The sequence below is a fragment of the Leptidea sinapis genome, chromosome 20 (genome assembly GCF_905404315.1).
Source record: "Leptidea sinapis chromosome 20, ilLepSina1.1, whole genome shotgun sequence".
Classification (NCBI taxonomy): domain Eukaryota; kingdom Metazoa; phylum Arthropoda; class Insecta; order Lepidoptera; family Pieridae; genus Leptidea; species Leptidea sinapis.
In genome coordinates this window covers 3,905,313-3,924,771 of record NC_066284.1, presented here as the reverse complement: position 1 = coordinate 3,924,771, position 19,459 = coordinate 3,905,313, and the positions used below count along the sequence as shown (strand labels likewise).

Genomic DNA, 19,459 nt, shown 5'->3' with positions numbered 1-19,459 from the left:
GAACATACAAAACATTATCGAAAATGTATTCAGAGGCAACAGTCAAAATGTTTATTTCTTTAAATTTTCCTCTTAATGATTCTTTAGGACCTAGGTTATAAATCGCGCAAATAGCCCTCTTCTGCAGCACAAAGATAGTATTAATATCGGCCGCACTGCCCCATAACAATATACCATAGGACATAATACTATGAAAATAACAAAAGTATACTAATCTCACCGTATCTATGTCAGTTAACCGTCTAATTTTCTTAACCGCATATGCTGCAGAACTAAGCCTATTCGCCAATCCTTCAATATGGGGCCCCACTGCAATTTGGAATCAAGAGTAATGCCAAGAAATATAGCAGATTCCACTGGTTTTACCACCTTTCCATTTAATAAAATATTCGCATCTACATTTTTGACATTTGGCGCGGTGAATTTAATATATTTGGTTTTATGATTATTTAACAATATGTCATTAGGATACAAAGGTAAATTTCACCACTATATACAAGACTATAATCAGATCAGATATGACATTCGGTGATCTGGAAAGCAGAAGACCCGGGTTCGAATCTAAATGTCCCATTAGATTTTTATTTTGTTCAAGTTTTTTACCATCTTAAAAATCCGAGCAAGTCGTCCGGATATTAAATACTGGTCTCACAATTTTAAGCATGATAATAAAACAGCAGATAAAAATCCAAAAAAAAAACTGAATATGCCACACACTCCATAGAGATTATGATCGTAAGCTCTAGGTTGGAATCAAAAAAGGACGTTTCCTTTTTAACCGAAGAAGAACTGCCACAGTTGATCATTGCCGAAGCTTGGATTGAAATGAATTCCGAAGCACAAGGTTGACCTTCCCTCGTATTGTTTGGTCTTTAACTTAAGGCGAAGAGTAAGCAGAAAACACGCAGACATGGTGCTTTTAGACAAGTTTTGTGGTGAAAGTATAGCATTTGGAGCTATGAACACTACTTAATCCTGTTACACATATCCTTAAGTCTTATTTGTAGGTTTAACTACCAATTTTCTTTGAAGTTAAACAAGTTTTTTGGAATGCCGTGACGCATTTTTTTGGTACTTCTCTCAGAAAAGTAATTCTTATAGCTTGTACTTTTTTGTGTAGGTTCATTTATTCAGATTAGAAGTGAAAAACAAGGATTGTAAGCATATAAACTGTTTTCCACCCAAGAATATTGAAAATATTAGCTTTGTTACATAGATGGCGGGCCGGCAGTCGTGAACTCATATCGCTCAAGGTCGCTGGCATTTAGTGTCGCCTTAAGACAAGTATATAAGTAAGTCAACCATTTCATCAATCATGCTGTGTCGTCGCTACAGCCCATATGGCCTTGGCTTGATAAAGAACATCAATGAGGTTCTACTCTGCACTCATCGGTTCTGTTCAGTATCGACCAGCCAACGAAGTTTGAGCCTACCACATTTCCGATGCCCACCTAGCTTGCTTTGCTTCCGCGTTACTCTCTATTCTTCTATTCGATCAACATGTGTCGCCCAACTCAACCTCTCAAGTCAAATTGTCTTACTTTTCAATAACGTATCTCTAGTTACGGATACATTGCTGTCACCGTTTAATGATAAGATCTTATCTATCCATAGTTATGTCCAATATAGTTATAGTTCAATGCTTTATGTCGATAGGTTATTGAAATGTAAATAAGAGTAAAAGGATATATTTTGTCTTACCTCTAGTAAGTTAAACTAAGAATAGATAGCTTATTGAAAGCGGCCGATAGTCCAATGCTTTATGTCGATAGGTTATTAAATTGTAAGTAAGCGTAAAAGGATAGATTTGTCTACCTCTAGTAAGTTAAACTAAGGGTTAAAACCGTTAATGAAATCGGGCTAGTCATAAAATACAGGTGAGCGATGATTTACCTCAAAATTACATATTACTAACCGGTAGTTGAACTATTCCACAACTAGTATTGTCTAACCACACGATTTAAGTAAAAACTTCACCACAGCTAGGTTAATATTAATTACAACAAAATATCACTGAATTGTAAAGATGATTATACGATAAGACTCTAATGAGCGTTACGTAGCCGACCGCGAGCGCTCAGTCTAATTCAGTACCCACAAAACTAAGTGTACAGCGCAGCTAAAGAAGTTTTAAATTAATAATAAAGTATCTGAAAAATTTTAGCTCGTCTGCATATAATTTTTCTTGTTACGATTCACGATAACAATTTTACCATAGTACCTGTGTATATAACACAGACATAACGTCATTCACACACACATTCAAGCGTGGCCTCTTACTGTGAATAGCGCACTGTTTGTTTTGATCAGTACATGTGGCTACTTTTTGCCATTCTATTGACATTCAACATGTCTTTTTATTTATTAGGTGCGGATGTCGATTGTCATTCACTTGGTTGTTGATCACCAGTGGGAGGCTCCTTTGCACAGGAAGCCGGCTAGATTATGTGTAACACAACGGCGCCTATTTCTGCTGTGAAGCAGTAAGGTTTAAACATTCCTGTGTTTCGGTCTGAAGGGCGCCGTAGCTGGTGAAACTACTGGGCAAATGAGACATAACATCTTATGTCTCAAGGTGACGAGCGCAATTGTAGTGCCGCTCAGAATTTTTGAATTCATTCATTCAGAATGAGCTTTGTGGATACAAAAATGGTACCTCAAAAAATCTAGAATCTACCTAAAATGCCGGTAACGCATCTGTGATTGATACATTTGCTTTCCTCTTCCATAAATAAAAAAAGAACTGTCTGACCCTGACCTGACAGACGTTGTTCTGTACATAATAAAGAAAATACTGTTTTTATGAGTTTGTCAATAATATTTCATAACATCAAGAATTATTTCGTAAAATATGCTCCACGTTGTTATAATGAAATTGTTTCACAGCAGAACTGTCAAACCGTGCGTCAATAAATTCTGTCATAGAAAATATGTCCCCATAAAACAAATATTGGAAATAGTAACTAAGGGGCCCAATTCGAGATAAAACCTATCATATCTCTCAAGTTGGACTAAACTACACTCCATGAAGTAATCCGTTCATTAGTTTGGGAGTTAACTGGAAACAACACCAGGACATTGGATTTATATTAATATACAAGCTGACCTGCCTCAATCGATAAATAAAAGACCTAAACTTTTGTATAAAATAAACTTAAAACAAACAAAAGGTATCCTTTTTTAACCTGTGTTTTAAGGAATTTTATTTTTTACCTCCTTCGAAAGTTAGAAAGATAATATAAAACTCTAATTAGTTATTCATTTTAAACGATTATTTTTATTTAATTTCTGAACGACGGGGGACACATCAGAGGAAAATCAAAATTGTTGTTTTTATTTAATTCCGAGAATTTTAATTTTTATTCAACCTTTTAAACCTTCTCTGGACTTCCACAAATAATTCAAGACCAAAATTAGCCAAATCAGTCCAGTCGTTTTAACGAGACTAACTCAAGACTCAATGGAAAACGCGTTATTAATGCCGTAACGGGTAGTTAATGATCACCGACCATTAATGAGCTCGGTGCTTGACTTTTGCTGACATTTGTAAAGAATTAAGATTCAAGAACATGAAGGTACAGATAATAAATGTGGTTAGCGATTCAAAAGTACTTTTGATGAGCCTATTATAATATTTGACTAGCCTGAGCAGTGTTTTTTTTTATGAAAATAAGATATGAGACGAGCAGGACCTTCTGCTGATGGTAATTGATACGCCCTGCCCATAACGCAGTGCCCCCAAGGATTCTTGAAAAAAATCTGAGCGGCACTACAATTGCGTTCGTCACCTTGAGACGTAAGATGTTAAGTCTCATTTGCCCAGTAATTTCACTAGCTACGGCGCCCTTCAGACCGTTACACAGAGTAATTTTTACACATTAGTGCTTCACGGCAGAAATAGGCGCTGTTGTGGTGCCAATAATCTAGCCGGCATCCTGTGCAAAGGAGCCTCTCACTGGTAAAACTTATTTAATTCTCGAATATTTGTTCTTAAATTATTGCCAATTTACAACCACGTATCGACCAAGTGAAAGAATGATTAATAAACATGTAAATATCGAACAAAAAAATTCAAAGTTGTTTAATATTTTTTGTTAACGAACGTCACGTTGTTAGTAAGTCAATGACCCGGTATTTGTTACCATTCTAATATCTCAATTCAAGCTATTGTTCAATGAATGAAATCCATTGATAACGCTACATTATATGAATACTCGTAACCTGTACTATCTTGTAATTTATTTATAGAAATGATCAACAAACTTAATGACTTTTTGAAGTCAAAAAATCAAAATATATTTATTTTCTCTCACAATAAAAACTTACAATACTCGGTTTACATTGTTATAATTGTGAGAGACCAGCGCTTGAATTAGGTAACAAATACCTGTGCTACAAGTCACCGGGCCCCAAAGAAGTGAAACCAGCTTGAAGCGGGTTTTTTTTTATCAAAATAAGGGACAATACGAGCAGGACGTTCAGCTGATAGTAATTGAAACGCCCTGCCCATTACAATGCATTGCCGTTCAGGATTATTGAAAAAAACAAAAATTCTGAGCGGCTCTTCATAAGTTGTCAAGTCTCATTTGCCCAGTAATTTCACTAGCTACGGCGCCCTTCAGACCGAAACACAATAATGCTTACACATTACTGCTTCACGGCAAAATTAGGCGCCGTTGTGGTACCCGTAATTTAGCCGGCATCCGGTGCAAAGGAGCCTCCCACTGGCGCTGACGTAAACTGTCATGCTCAGCGATGTTACGCTAATTCGGGTAAAGTCGTTGGAATCCACTAAACGAGCGTGATTGAGTAATTTATTCACAAGAAGTGAAAAATTAATCTAGGCTAGGTTAGTAATACGAAATACAGGTAATTTTTTGTTTTAAATACATAATTAAATACATTTACAATTGTGTATAAATTGCTCTGCAAAATTTTGATTTTATTAGCTGACTTTACCAGAACGACCGCTACATACCCGACCGTGATAGCTCTGTCTCATTCACTATCCACAAACTATAGTAAAGCCTAAAGTAGTGCTACAAGTAGCATCGTGGACGTTTTTCATACAGCTATATGTATATATATGATGAATATGGATGTTTTTTACCAAATCATGGATGTTGATATATGTGTTTTTGTATGTTTATGTTAGTATATCTTATTTATTTATTTATCGCACCAACAAAGTATACCTATAATGCTTATAAAATAATAGTGACAAAAATACAAACTTTTTCACAAGCAAATTAAATTAAATTAATTAATTAGAATTAAGAAGCAAATTATGTACTAATTTAAAAGAAAAAAATTGATGTTTTATGAAAGAAAAAAAATCACAATTAAGTCATACGTTAAAAGTTGACTTACAATTAAATTGAATTAGATTGAATGAAATTATAATACATAAATAATTATTATTTTACAGCTTTTGATTATAACAGGGTGAACAAACGTTTACCAACGATGGATAAATCAAATCAAATCATTAAAATCACTTTATTCATGTAGGTCACGGAAATGACACTTATGAATGTCAAAATAATATTTTTCGTATTGAATCTACCGCTACTTCGTAAAGGGTTGATCTAATAATCTAAGAAGAAATAGCAAGAAACTCATTGCCACTCTTTTTTATCAAGATTTACATATCATTTCAATTACATTATAATATGTAAAGTGATGCAACAAACATACTCAAACGTCAAATAGTCAATGCCTTATATAGAATACTAGCGGACGGCGGTTGTTCTGTTATAAAAACAAACTCTTGCGGATGGAATTTCTTTAAATCCGTTCTTAGCTGATCTCTACTCGGCGAAAGGAATATTTCTACCAAATTTCAAGTCTTTATTATTTTGTGATAATATAAATTAACTAGCTGACCTAGCAAACGTTGTATTGCCGATATTAAAATCGCGATACAAAAGTAACTGTTGATCGTAGATGGGTGAAAATTTGAAGTTGTATGTATTTTTTATTGCTGACTCATAATCAAACAAATTTAAAAAAAATGTCAAAAAAATTAAAAATATATTGGCGTGGACCACCCTTAACATTTAGGGGGATGAAAAATAGATGTTGTCCGATTCTCAGACTTACCCAATATGCACTCAAATTTCACGAGAATCGGTCAAGCCGTTTCGAAGGAGTTTAACTACAAACACCGCGACATGAGAATTTTATATATTAGATAGAAGAATGAATACAACTTAAAATATATCGTTGTCTTGCACCAATAACAGGTTATGCCTAGTTTGGGGTAGCTATTTTATATGCCTGTCTCAATATTATATTAAAGGTTTATTCCGACAAATTTATTTTGATTTCTATTCTGATAAATTAAACCACACGTGATAGATATAGAAACAATGCTCTATTTTCTAATTTTCAACAAGAAATATTGTTATGTATGTATAGATATATAAGAGTTTCACTACTATTACTAACACCGGGGCCACTCTAAGGTTGTCATTAATTATACTATCGCAATCAGCTGGCGCGCTTTTAATAAATGAGTTCAATATATATTAGTAGAGTTCTGAATTAGAATATTATGTGTAAAGCCAGTACGATTCAATCTTCTTAATATATTATATAAATTACGTGACACGTTGTTTCTCCCTTTGACACCTAAACTAATGAACGGATTTTTATCAAATTATGCAATTATAATTATTTATTTATGCAGTATTTTTTTTTAAATTAATTTAAAAAAATGGAAACGGGAAGTGAGTAAAATTTAACTTGCAAGATTTGATTACAGACAGACAACGGGACAGCTGAAACTAAATTAAAATGCTTGTCATAATAATAAAAATTAAAAAAACGTGATAAAAAAAACATATAATAAAAATCAAGATGTACCCCAGGCTCGAACCTAGGACCTTCTGCACAAAAAGCATACGTGATAACCGCTGTTCCACGGCAACTATAATGACCGTGCCGAAATATCTATATACATCTAGTAAGTAAGTGTTAGGTTATTTTCGTTACGGAATTTCTGGATTCGGTCTCCACGCTCAAGGCCCGCGATAGAAGCTATGCAATAGCTTAAAAAAATGTCAAAAAACAATAAAAAACAAAATTAGGGGGTGGGTGACCCTTATCATTTCGGGGTATGAAAAATAGATGTTGGACCAGACCTACCCGATATACACACAAATTTTCAAACAAATTGGTTAAGTCGTTTCGCAGGAGTTTTGTAACAAACACCACGGCACGAGAATTTTATATATATGATACACAGTACTAATGTTGCTCAATACGTCAGCTGTATAGCTACAGATATACTGCTGTAAGCATGTCGATGACGCGAACCCATAAGATTTTCCCCTACCAAAAAGTGCCCAACACGGTTAAAAAAATTTTCACTTCAATAATATTACAAGATTTATTAAATTATTAAAACTTTCGTGTGATATTATTGACTTTATTTTTTCATTTTTTTTTATGTAGCCCGTAAACCGGTTATACTCATACTCGAGTAATTGAATACACTACACTCACCCTGATGACCTCCGAATAGTCTGAAACTAGTCGATGCCAACAACGATGAACCCTGAGTATAGCCGACTTTAATAAATAAAGATGTCGCGGGTTTTTCAAATTTTATTTGTGTAAATAAAGATTTATTAAGATACCTACGGAGTTAAAATTGGTTTGTAAAAGGTGTCGATGATTTTCCTTTTTGAAGAATAATAATTCATATTGAACAAATATTAATACCACTAAAATAGAGGTGCATTTGTATTGGTACAAATATACTACTACTATATAAAAATTCAAATATTTTATTGGTACAAAGTACACTTCGCTTCATACAACTTTGGACGATCTTAGCAAAGTCATTGATGAGTAGAAATGGAAGTTTTTGCAAGATATACTGAAGTACAACATATTTACGATTTGTCTCATCTCGTGTGAGGTGAAATACTTGACACAGGGATGTGACTTCTAATACCTTTTCATTTAGATTACCATGGTATTGTGATCACCAATCACCACAATGTCAGAAAATAATCGTAAAGCTCACTTTCTCTTATTCAATTCACTCCTGGGTAGGAATAATGACTTGCTCGTAGTTTTAATTGATTTTATTATACATTTTACGACAAGGCTGGTTGCTTATCAAGTATATATTTAAAAAAAAGAATATTAAACTCTGTTATTGACTTGAGATGTAACCTTGTAGCGGAATCCTTCAATATTATGTATTTTTTTGCACAGGTTATGAGTACAATAACTCCATAACTTTCTCAAAAATGTGTGTTACAATATAGGATGTTATTTGGTTATTTCAAACTGTATTAATCACTTTTTTTTTGTTTCTTGCAGGAGCAAAATGTGACGAAAAGTTGGAGATACAACCTGTCATCTCGCGAGGGCACAGGATAATTGAAAAGTCTAAACGTCACCGTGTTTGCGCTTTACCTTGATCATAAAATGTAGTATCTTCATATTATAGAATGATAAACTTCCTAGTACGGTGTTTCCAGAGGATGCGACATGGGTACCTTCAAAAAAAGCGCGTTCTCCTTTCTAAAAGGCATTGACGCTCCTGTGATTCCTCTGGTGTTGCAAGAGATTGTTTTTTTTTTAAGAAAATAAGGGACGAGACGAGCAGGACGTTCAGTTGTTTGAACACCCTGTCCATTACAATGCAGTACCGCTCAGGATTCTTTAAAAACCTCAAAAATTCTGAGCGGCACTACAATTGCGCTCGTCACCTTGAGACATAAGATGTAAAGTCTCATTTGCCCAGTAATTTCACTACCTACGGCGCCCTTTAGACCGAATCATTAATGCTTAAACATTACTGCTTCACGGCAGAAATAGGCGCCGTTGTGGTACCCATAATCTAGCCGTCATCTTGTGCAAAGGAGCCTCCCACTAGTAAATCACTTAACATCATGTGATTCTTACGTACGTTTTTTCTACTCTTCTACAAAAAAAAAATAGAAAACGTTTAAGGTTTACATCATGTGAAATAGGTTCAGTAATATATTGTGCAACTTTCACGAACAAGAGCGTAAACAACTCGCAACTCGTCATAAAATTGTGACGTTCGGCCTCGACCTTGTTTACTCTACGATAAATTTTTATAATATTAGTGGTAACTGTTAGAACTCGGTCACGTGGGTGCTATATATACGGAAACCGGTCAAGAGCGGAAAGAGCTACACTTAGCGCTATTCACCGGTCTCGGTTTTCGTCTGTACATAAAAAATATTCGCGTGTGAGTTTTTTTTTAATGAAAATAAGGGACGAGACGAGCACGACGTTCAGCTGGTGGTAATTGATACCCATTACAATTCAGTACCGCTCAGGATTCTTGAAAAACCCAAAAATTCTCAGCGGCACTACAATTGTGCTCGTCTCCTTGAGACATAAGATGTTAAGTCTCATTTGCTCAGTAATTTCACTAGCTATGGCGCCCTTCAGGCCGAAACACAGTAATGTTTCAAATATAACACTGCAATGTACTGACTTCTTAAAAAAGTTTGTAAAGGAAACTTTCTTTTATTATATCACGACGGCCGTTATGGTTTTTATACTATTAACACCCAGTAAACGTTGTGTTGTAATAAAGTAATAAAAAAAATCTTTGGGGTATAAAGAATAGATGACGACTGTTTCTCAGACCTACCAAATATATCATACATAAAATTTGTCGTATTAGAATAATTATTATATTCAATTGCCATTTTGCAACTCTATTGCGGATCTGTGGATGGTACAGAATAATATAATACAAAAATAGGTGTTGATTGTAGACGGGTGAAAATTAGATTTTGTATGTATTTTTCAATGCTGAATAATGAACTATAGATGTTGGCCGATTCTAAGACCTACCCTATATGCACACAAAATTTCATAAAAATCGATTAAGCCGTTTCAGAGGAGTTTGGTAACAAATACCGTAACCCGAGAATTATATATATTAGATTATCATAGCACCTATACCGTTTATAAATTTAAGCTATCAAAATTTTTGCTAGAAAGGTACCTAGATTTTTGCTATCTAAGTATTGCGGCCAGGTCAAGAGTTCCTTAAGCCGGAGAGCATGTATGAAAGGAATAATGAAAGTGGACGAAGCGAAACAAGTATGTAAGGATCGTAGCAAGTAGAAAGAAGTGGCCTCTGCCTACCCCTACGGGAAAGAGGCGTGATTTTATGTATGTATGTATGTAAGTATGCGGCTCTTGAGATGCTGCGCGCTGATAGACACGACGGTCATACACAATGACGTGCAGTGGAGTCTTAGCAAGGTACCATTGAATCATGAGCTCAAAGATCGACCAGCAACTGTCTTATCATTCGTTTGGTAGTTGCTAGTCATGGTGTATTTTTTTTAATTTTAAGAACCCAGAGGATTATACATAGAACGAACTCAATATCTAATAGTAGATTGAACACCAACGGAGTCAGGCACTGTTACATAATGGGCGTCATGGCTCGTTAGCGTAGTGAAGTGACATGTAATTGAACAATGTATTTATTCATTTATTCTTAATGATACATCAACAGTAGTTAAAAAACAAATAGTAGTTAAAAAAAACTATAAAACACACTTTTTATAGAAAACCGAACTAAAATTTTGAAATTTAAATTTAACATCAATTCTTAGCCTTATAGACTGTTGATGAAAATGATATAAATTAACAAAAATCTTATTTTGCAAAGTGAAAAATGGAATAATTTTATCAAACTAATGTATTGTCAATGATAAATTTACGATGTTTGAACTAAATCTGGCCGTTTAAAGTGAGACAAAATCGCGCCCATTTGGTAGGCTCAGTTGGTTACAACCAAACATACATACTGATGCGAGTATCAATAACAATGTAGACAATATTCATAGCTGCTGCTGTAACATTAAAACTACACATACTTAATATTAGTAACTATTTTAACTAATACTATAATATAAAATAAAACTAAAAGAATGTAGAGGTGTGAAAAGTAGAGTGTTAACCTGTGGAATAAAGCCTGGCATAGGTAGTTTTGAGGCGGCTTGAATCCCTCGTTTTTTCAGGACTCTACAAAATTCCCTCGCCTTTAAAAGTCCTTCAAAAATGACGCTCGTAAAGTAATACAGTGACTTACTTGGTGAAAAATCTACAATTGATATCAATGTTTGTCTTTTTTTATAGATTTACGATATAATATATATTTGATTTCTTCCTTTTTTTTTCCTAAAAAATTATTAAAAGTGCTTATAATCAAAAGATTTCTTCATATATCGTCTAATAAGGCTTAAATCATCAGAATATTTTAAATCATCGGTTCTTATTAATGATTAAAATTCCTCTTTAGTATTCGAAAATTTGCTAATTTTAGATAAATCAGTTAAAGATAATGCTTGAAATTTAAAATTCCTGCCTTAAAGACGATGGGTGAAAATTATGTAAATTAACAAAAATCTTATTTTTCAAATTGAAAAATGGAATAATTTTATTAAATTTATGTATTGTCATCGGTCCTCGATAAATCTTCTAACGAAATCTGGCCGTGTAAAGTGGGTCAAAATCCCGCCCAAATCAGTCGGTTATAAACAAACATACATACAGGTTGAGTTAATAAAAAGCGTGTAATAAAAATATTTTTTTTTATAAAAACTATCTCTTGAAAACATATTTCTGCTCATCAAAATCCGCATTACAGATCTGCTATGAATCAAGCAACACTGGTTTAAAACGAAAGTCGTAGAATGCGGATATTCGCCACTTCTTTTGATATATTTTGAAACTGAATGACATTCTTTTCATTTAAGTCACTCTACATCAAATTATTATACCTATAAGCTACATTCAAATCAAGTACATTAAATTAATTACAAGTCATTACGATAATCGTTTGAAGAATGTTTAAATCTTAATATATGTTATGTAGGTATATCCAGTCTCCTGATGTTTGTTTCCAATGAACTCCTAAACTAATGAACGGATTTTAATGGGGATTACTTCATGGAGTGCAGTTTAGTCCAACTTGAGAGATAGGAGAGTTTTTATTACGATTTGGGACCCATAATTATTTTTATTTCCAATTTTCGTTTTGTATGTACATATTTTCTATGAGAGAATTTATTGATTGAGATTTCATTATAACAACAGGGAGCATATTTTACGAAATTATTCTTTATGTTATGAAATATTATAGACAAATTCATGAAAAATTGTATTTTATTTATTATGTACAGAACAACGTCTGTCCGGTCAGCTAGTAATATAAAAAACTTTATTTGGAATTGAAAAAAAAATTATAAGTGAAATATCATTAGCTTCTAAAATGAAAAAACGTTATTGAAATAGATAAAGAACTGAGACTCTTTTCTTCAGGGTTGGTTTTGTCTTTAATCAGTTCATCGAAAGAAGGACCGACGAAAAATATTTTCAATTCAGTTTTATAATTTTTTGTTGCCCCATCCGGTTCAAGCAAGGACCAAAAACAATTCACATAAAGCCTCGTCAGTTGCGTTTAGTATAATAAAAAACGTATTTGGGAAATTCAAATTAATATCCCAAATACACTAACATAACATTTTTAACATAATTTTCACTACAGAACTGTCTCGTAAACAGACAAGTCAAAGTCCTTTACAACACTTTCTCATGAGTCAGACGAAAATGAATCATCGCAAAGTTAGAGAAATACGCACCTTGTATGAATACAATGAACTCTATAGCTTCTCCAACTACTTATGACCATAGTAAACAAGGAAAAACCGTTAAATACTTCCAAAGTTTTTGTACTTTCATACGTCAAATGTTTTTGATATGAATTTGCGATAGGTAGTTAAATAATTAGTGTGTACTTTCTATTTTGTCATGTGACATTTTAAAAAACGTCGACTACCTTTTTTGGGCTGTGTCCTCTATTGACATGTCATGTCAGAACTTACTTGAACAATTTATCTAATATATAAAATTCTCATGTCGCGGTGATTGTAGTTAAATTTCTTCGAAACGGCTTGATCGATTCTCATGAAATTTTGAGTGCATATTGGGTAGGTCTGAGAATCGGACAACAACATCTATTTTTCATCCCCCTAAATGTTAAGGGTGGTCCACGCCAATTTTTTTTTAATATTTTGACATTTTTTTTAATTTGTTCGATTATGAGTCAGCATTAAAAAATACATACAACTTCAAATTTTCACCCATCTACGATCAATAGTTACTTTTGTATCGCGATTTTAATATCGGCAATACAACGTTTGCTGGCTCAGCTAGTAAGATATAATATAATACACATTACTAAACTGTATGGCCAAAGACTATAATATATGTTAAGAAAATTATTTCTGCTGTTCTTTTTCACATACCTAAAATCAAAGAGGATGTAAATAATACGTAATAACTGGCGGGACTGCCTAAGTATTAATTGAAATTTAGTTTATTATGAAACGTGCAGTGAGATTTGATATAAGTTTGAATTAATAATTACAATAGAATAGGGCGACGAATTATAAGCCGGATAGGTTTAAAAGCAAACAGTTGCTTAAAACGTATTGGATTTCGTCTATCTCCGTTTTTTTACTAGATTATATATAGCCTATCTATCATTGCACGTTTCATACAATCGAGTAAATCGCTTTTTACTCAATGAGTTTCGCTAGGCTGTCTAATATGTCAATCGTATACATAATCTTTGTGGGGAAATATTCATTAAAAGGTTTAGGAAATGATTATTCTCTTATTATATAATATAATCTTAAAAATATCGTAATGTGAAACTCAATATACTAGCAATATACCTACGTTAGGTATATCTCAAGACAGGCGCGGTTTTATGTTCGCAATTCTATTGAGACAGTGCCATAAAGAGGCAAAATAAAATTTTACGAATGAATTAATTAATGTTGAAACTGTAGCCGTATCAAATTGAATCCAATTTCTTAAAATATAAAAGCTACTATACTTTGTCGGTATTTAAGGTGTAATCTGATATTTTAGAATTCTGGCACGTCACCGCCAGTGATAACGTACCTACCTAAACAATTAATGCATAACTTAATTAATAATTGTAAAAAAATTATCCCTATGCAATTCTATATAACATATTAACTACAATATGCAGAATTTCTATCCATATTTCTCAGTGCACGCTACAGGTATTATTAACCTTTATCAAATCAAATCAAAATCACTTTATTCATGTAGGTCACGAAAATGACACTAATGAATGTAAAAAAAATATTTGTTCTTATTGAATCTACCACTACTTCGTAAAGGGTTGAGCTAATGAGAAGAAGTAACAAGAAACTCATATCTATGGAAAGGGATTATAATATAATAATAACTAGGAGCGGACGCTAGCGACTTTAGCTTTCGGCGTATTATTTAAATTAACTAAATCAAATTGTTTTTGAACCGGTCGCAATGAAACAAACAATAAATATTACAGGGAGCTGCCAAAATATATAATTAAAAACCACAATCAAATCAGTTCCGCACATACAAACAGCTAATTCTTCAATTCAAAATTCGAAATATTTTTTTTATAAACTCGGTTTCATAACAACATGCATTCATTCTTTTTTTATTGTTTTCACAGATTAATGTCTGCATATACATCCAAATATCGTTAAGATTTAATTTTATTATAATTATTTGAACGCTCTACATACTAACTGCTCTAACGGTCAACATTTAAATCAATTGAATAATCTACTCTTTCCTCATTAGGATGTCGAACACGTAACAACAATATTTTGCAACATGAATCAAGTATGAATCATACTTTGTTATTGTATTGATGGTGAAGGAAAACCAGGTGTAAGGTCGTACAAATCGTAAATTGAGATAAGATTTAATCCTAACACTGTTCTATCGATCGATAATGTTGCGGATTTAATCATGAGCGCATAATATTTTGATTTGCATGTTCAAGATCACACTATCATGGCTCACACCCGGAACTAGTACAGAGAGCTCTCAAAACATTACGGAATCTGCTACAATTTTAATTGTTTAAGCTCATGTGGATGGTTTGTTTTCATTGAATGCACTTTACGTCGGGGTCAGTGAACTCCGCGGCATGGACGCACAAAATAACGCCCCCCGTCTACACACCCCATAGAAACACCACGCTGTGCAAGGTAGAGTCGTTGAGTAAATCACTATTAAATACTGGGACATACCCTCAGCTCCGCAGTCCGCGCACACATGGTTCCCTGGTTTCTTTAACAACTCCTGCAATATCTTCTCGTTGTGATCTACCATCGTGGTAGTTTGGCATCAATAATAATTAAAACACACGATACTATCACTGCGGCCGACCGAATCACCGTCTCGAACGCACGCCTCGAATGCGATCACTGGCACTGCGCGAGGGTTCGCGCCCGAATTCAACCGAAGTGACGCTAGAACCGATTGCGACAGCAAACATCATTTCGTAAAACTCTACTGTTTCATTCACGCGAACGCAGAGCGCTTTAGCGTGAATGAGATAGCGGAGGAGGTCTAGTTTCAATATATGAATGAAATCAGTGAGTAGTTTGCCATAATATAGATGTTTGAGAGGACGTTGTAGTGGATATCTCGTAAAACTGTGCATGTGTGTGTCGTACTACGTGGTACAACGTAGGTAATACGAGCGTCGGCCAACGTCTCGCGTAAACACATAGCTATGTTAATATAGGTTGAGTCTGGCGCTAACCAGACACAATGCTATCTTGATTTTGAGAATATATGAATAATATTTCGACGTGCAAAAACTTCAAACTGAATATATCAACAGTTTACAAAATTAAAGTATCCTGTACCAAACGGTAGAGTCATAATATATTCTTATTATGTATACTTATAGGACCATTATTGAAAAATTGCTGAAAGGCTTGATATGTTACATATTTAATTTATTTGTTCCTGTACTTTTGTAAACTTAATTGTAATTTCGAATTGACAGCTAGCAGCTCAAAATCTCGCGTAAACGAGTAATCGCGGAAATGCGGATTCGTTTCCTACAAGACTCAAAAATATCTATCATGGATTGGACCAAAAGTCACCGGCATGGGCTGTGACCCAAAAAAGAAAGTTTTTTTTTTTAAGTATTTCGCACTGATCTGCTTCTGACTGTTCAAAGATCATCATCCGATGAAATAGAGATAAGGTAATAAAATAAAACAACTTAATTAATACTTAAATATTTAGGAATTATATATTATTACAAAATGTACATAATTATTAATCATGGACCACTACAGATTCAATTGTTTTGCGGGTATTTTTTTACAGAATTTAAAACCATGAGGATACCCCTCATGGTTTTAAATTCCAAAGAGCTGTATTATCCGATATTTTCTTAAAACATAGAATGATTCTTGAAAGGAACACATAGATGAACAAAAACAGCCCCGCCCAAATGCAGAAAAAGTTTTGTACAAAGTAAAAATCAAATAAACTTTATTCAATTAGAATTAAGCGCTATTGAATCGTCACTATAAATAAATATTCAAGTTGTTTGAATTACTGAATCTAATATATGTTCGAAAAAAGTTGAGCTCGTCAGAAGAACATACAAGACACTCAAAGGCCACTCTTTTCAATCAATATAATATATTAAAAGTTATAAATATTAAACAGTATCAATATAAATTATCGTACATTGGATGCATCAACCTTTAGAGCTTAAATTCACTGTTTGTGTAAGTTTACTTCGTGAACATGATGGTCGTTATACTGTCAAAATTATTAATGGCATCCAAGAAATACATTTTTTTTCACAAATTTTTACAGACAAATATAACATCTTTTTGTAAAGTAAAATGAATTTATCCTCGAAGTATTTACCCTCCTTATATCTATATCTTCATCTTTGCCATCTTACTTTTGGAAGGGCATTTATACTTTTGCGGTATAATTTTAGAGTCAACAAAAAGTAATAAAGTAGTTATTGTATTTCATCTTGCGAAGATTTTTTAATAAGCACAACATGAGATCAAAAATTCATTTCTCTTGCAAATGTATAGAAGGTATTGATGAGTTGTGAATAAAAATATTTGAATAACCTCAATATAAGTATAATCCGTTAGGGTTTTACGTAGCGTAAATACGTGTGATAGAGACTCTACCAAAATAACGAAAACCAAGAGTTGAATAATTACCAAATATTACCCTTTATATAATTGAGCGAAGCTGAGCGGAGCTCTCACCGGTTGATTTCTGTTTTGAATTGTTTCTCGGCCATTTCTGGAGCGATTTTAAAAAATTTGAACTCATAGAAAACTTTCGAGATTTTCTAGACAGAATTTCGACTAGATTCAATTATTATGATTAAAACCAAACATGATTGACCAAATTAGGCGATTATTCTTCATGTTTAAATATGGCGCCAAATTCCAAAATATTATTTTTATTGTTTTTGTTTGGATTAATTTTGTTTTGTCTTAAAATGTTGGAAAATTTGAAAGATGTCGTAGTAGTGTCAAGATGCCACGCACACAAGTATCTTATAGTTAATAAGAAATAATAAAGATAATAAGAAAGCTATTGCTCTTAGGTAATGCGGTATCTAGTTGGAGCGCAGCGGAGACCAATCCTTAATGTAAATTGGGAATTGTATTATGATTGAGTATCGAATAAATCATGGAATAGAGAAGAAACGGAGATGAAAGGGCAAGAGAATCTATTGTAATTGTAACCGGTTTTTGGCTGTCAAGTCGTAAATAATCAGCCAGCATTAGCCCCCTTAGTATTTTGAATATTAAAAAAATAGCTAATGCACTCATTGACAAATCTAAATTGATCACAAATTATCGAACCGTCAGGGTGTTTATGCGCAAGAATATTATTTAGAAATTTTTTTTTTTTTTATTATTGAACCAGGAGCACATTAGAAATAATGTACGAATATATCTGTTGGTAAGAAATCTTTAATACAGCTACTAAGGGTACGGCAGACCACTGAATTCTGGGCGCAGATAGAGTGAGTAATTGGGACATTAACGGCCTTTCCCAATATGCAGTCTACCTCCGGTTGTGGCTGGCTACTTGAGATAAAAATTGTAACTATCATTGACTTTTCTGTCCCAATAAACTTATCGACGGTAACTAACCTTATCCGTACACGCTGTCTGTCAATGGGAGGACTTTCCAGCGATAGAAGTTGGTATAGAAATTGCAATTCATGTTCCCAATATAAGGCGATAAGAATGACTTATCGGGTATATTGGGACAGCTTCAGATTATTGACAGCTAATTATTGACAGTAGAAGGTAGTAATTTATCGCATTATCGCTGTAGATAGTATATTGGGAACGGCCGTAAGAGGGTGGTTCTAAATTAAAGTATTCTAAATTGCATGAATAAAGATCTCAGTTTGGGGTAGTCAATTTTGTTGATCTTTGATGAAGACAGTTCGATTGACATAAGAATTATCAAAATCCTTAGATAATTTATGTCTCTAGATAGAGTCTCTTGCTGTGAAACAACTAATAAAAACAGACCAGGAATATTAGTTTAGTATGCGTGACAAGCTAGTCTTACACTGGCAAATTGTATGACACAAAATAGAGGTTAGTTCTAAACTCTATTTTCTTCGACGTTCTCACAGCTATCATAGTCTATCGAGACGTATAAATGATCCAAGTCAAAATCTTTGCCTATTAAAGAAAATGATTACGGTGGGGATAAAAAGGTCTCTCAAGCCACATTGAATTTAGGCTTTGACTTTGATAAATCATTTAATTATTCTTGAACGTTGTACCGTGTACTGTTATTGTTTACGAAAGCGAAAGCCGTTGGGTGTGCCTTCGCCATGCGGGTTGAACGTGTCGGTTTCAATTGATACTTACAATGTTTACATAATACAACAAGGTCTCTAGCGTGAGACTTACAACTAATAGAACTTAGTAGTTACCTGTAGTTATACTCTACTTTCTTAGAAGTAATCTATTCACAGAGAATTAGTACCTTTTGTAGGTAAATACATGATATGTTTATTCAGAATAGGATTTCAAACCCATTCCAAAAAGGATTCTTCACACCTGAGAGGAACTGCAGGCTGATTATGTAAAAATAGCAGTAGCGACAGCAACGCAACAGCAAGACGATAGCAACGCGACAGCAACACGACAGCAACGCGATAGCAACGCGACAGTAGCATTGCATAGATACTAGCGCCACTCGCGATAGGACAGTATTAAATGAAAACAAATTAATCAGTTCGAATCATACTTTAGTGATAGTGACTTTTGACAGCAATGCTCGCGAGATTTACGCCTGTCGCGAGAATCGTAATCACCCTACGGGCGCAAGAAACTCATCGGGCTTGTTTTTTTTTCATAAAAATATCGTAACAATGTGATATCGTACAATAAATTTAATTAATTAATTGCCTTGGGGCGGTCCATCCATTTCCAATCTTTGGTATAATTAAAGAAAGTCATTTATGTAATAACATGACGTGGTTATTACCACATAAACGTTTTTGAACAATTATTCTTTTGAATTT

The 19,459-nt window shown here is 33.7% G+C and overlaps 1 protein-coding gene across 2 annotated transcripts in view; it reads right to left on the bottom strand.

Moving 5' to 3' along the window:
• Positions 1-15,311, bottom strand: part of LOC126970315 (arf-GAP with dual PH domain-containing protein 1-like) — a 42,724-nt gene extending 27,413 nt beyond the window's left edge. For both annotated transcript variants that reach the window (XM_050816159.1, XM_050816160.1), the window contains exon 1: positions 15,147-15,311. In XM_050816159.1, coding sequence (XP_050672116.1) covers positions 15,147-15,228 — 82 coding nt within the window. In that variant the 5' untranslated portion in view covers positions 15,229-15,311. The remainder of the gene's footprint in view (positions 1-15,146) is intronic.
• Positions 15,312-19,459: the final 4,148 nt, after the last annotated feature.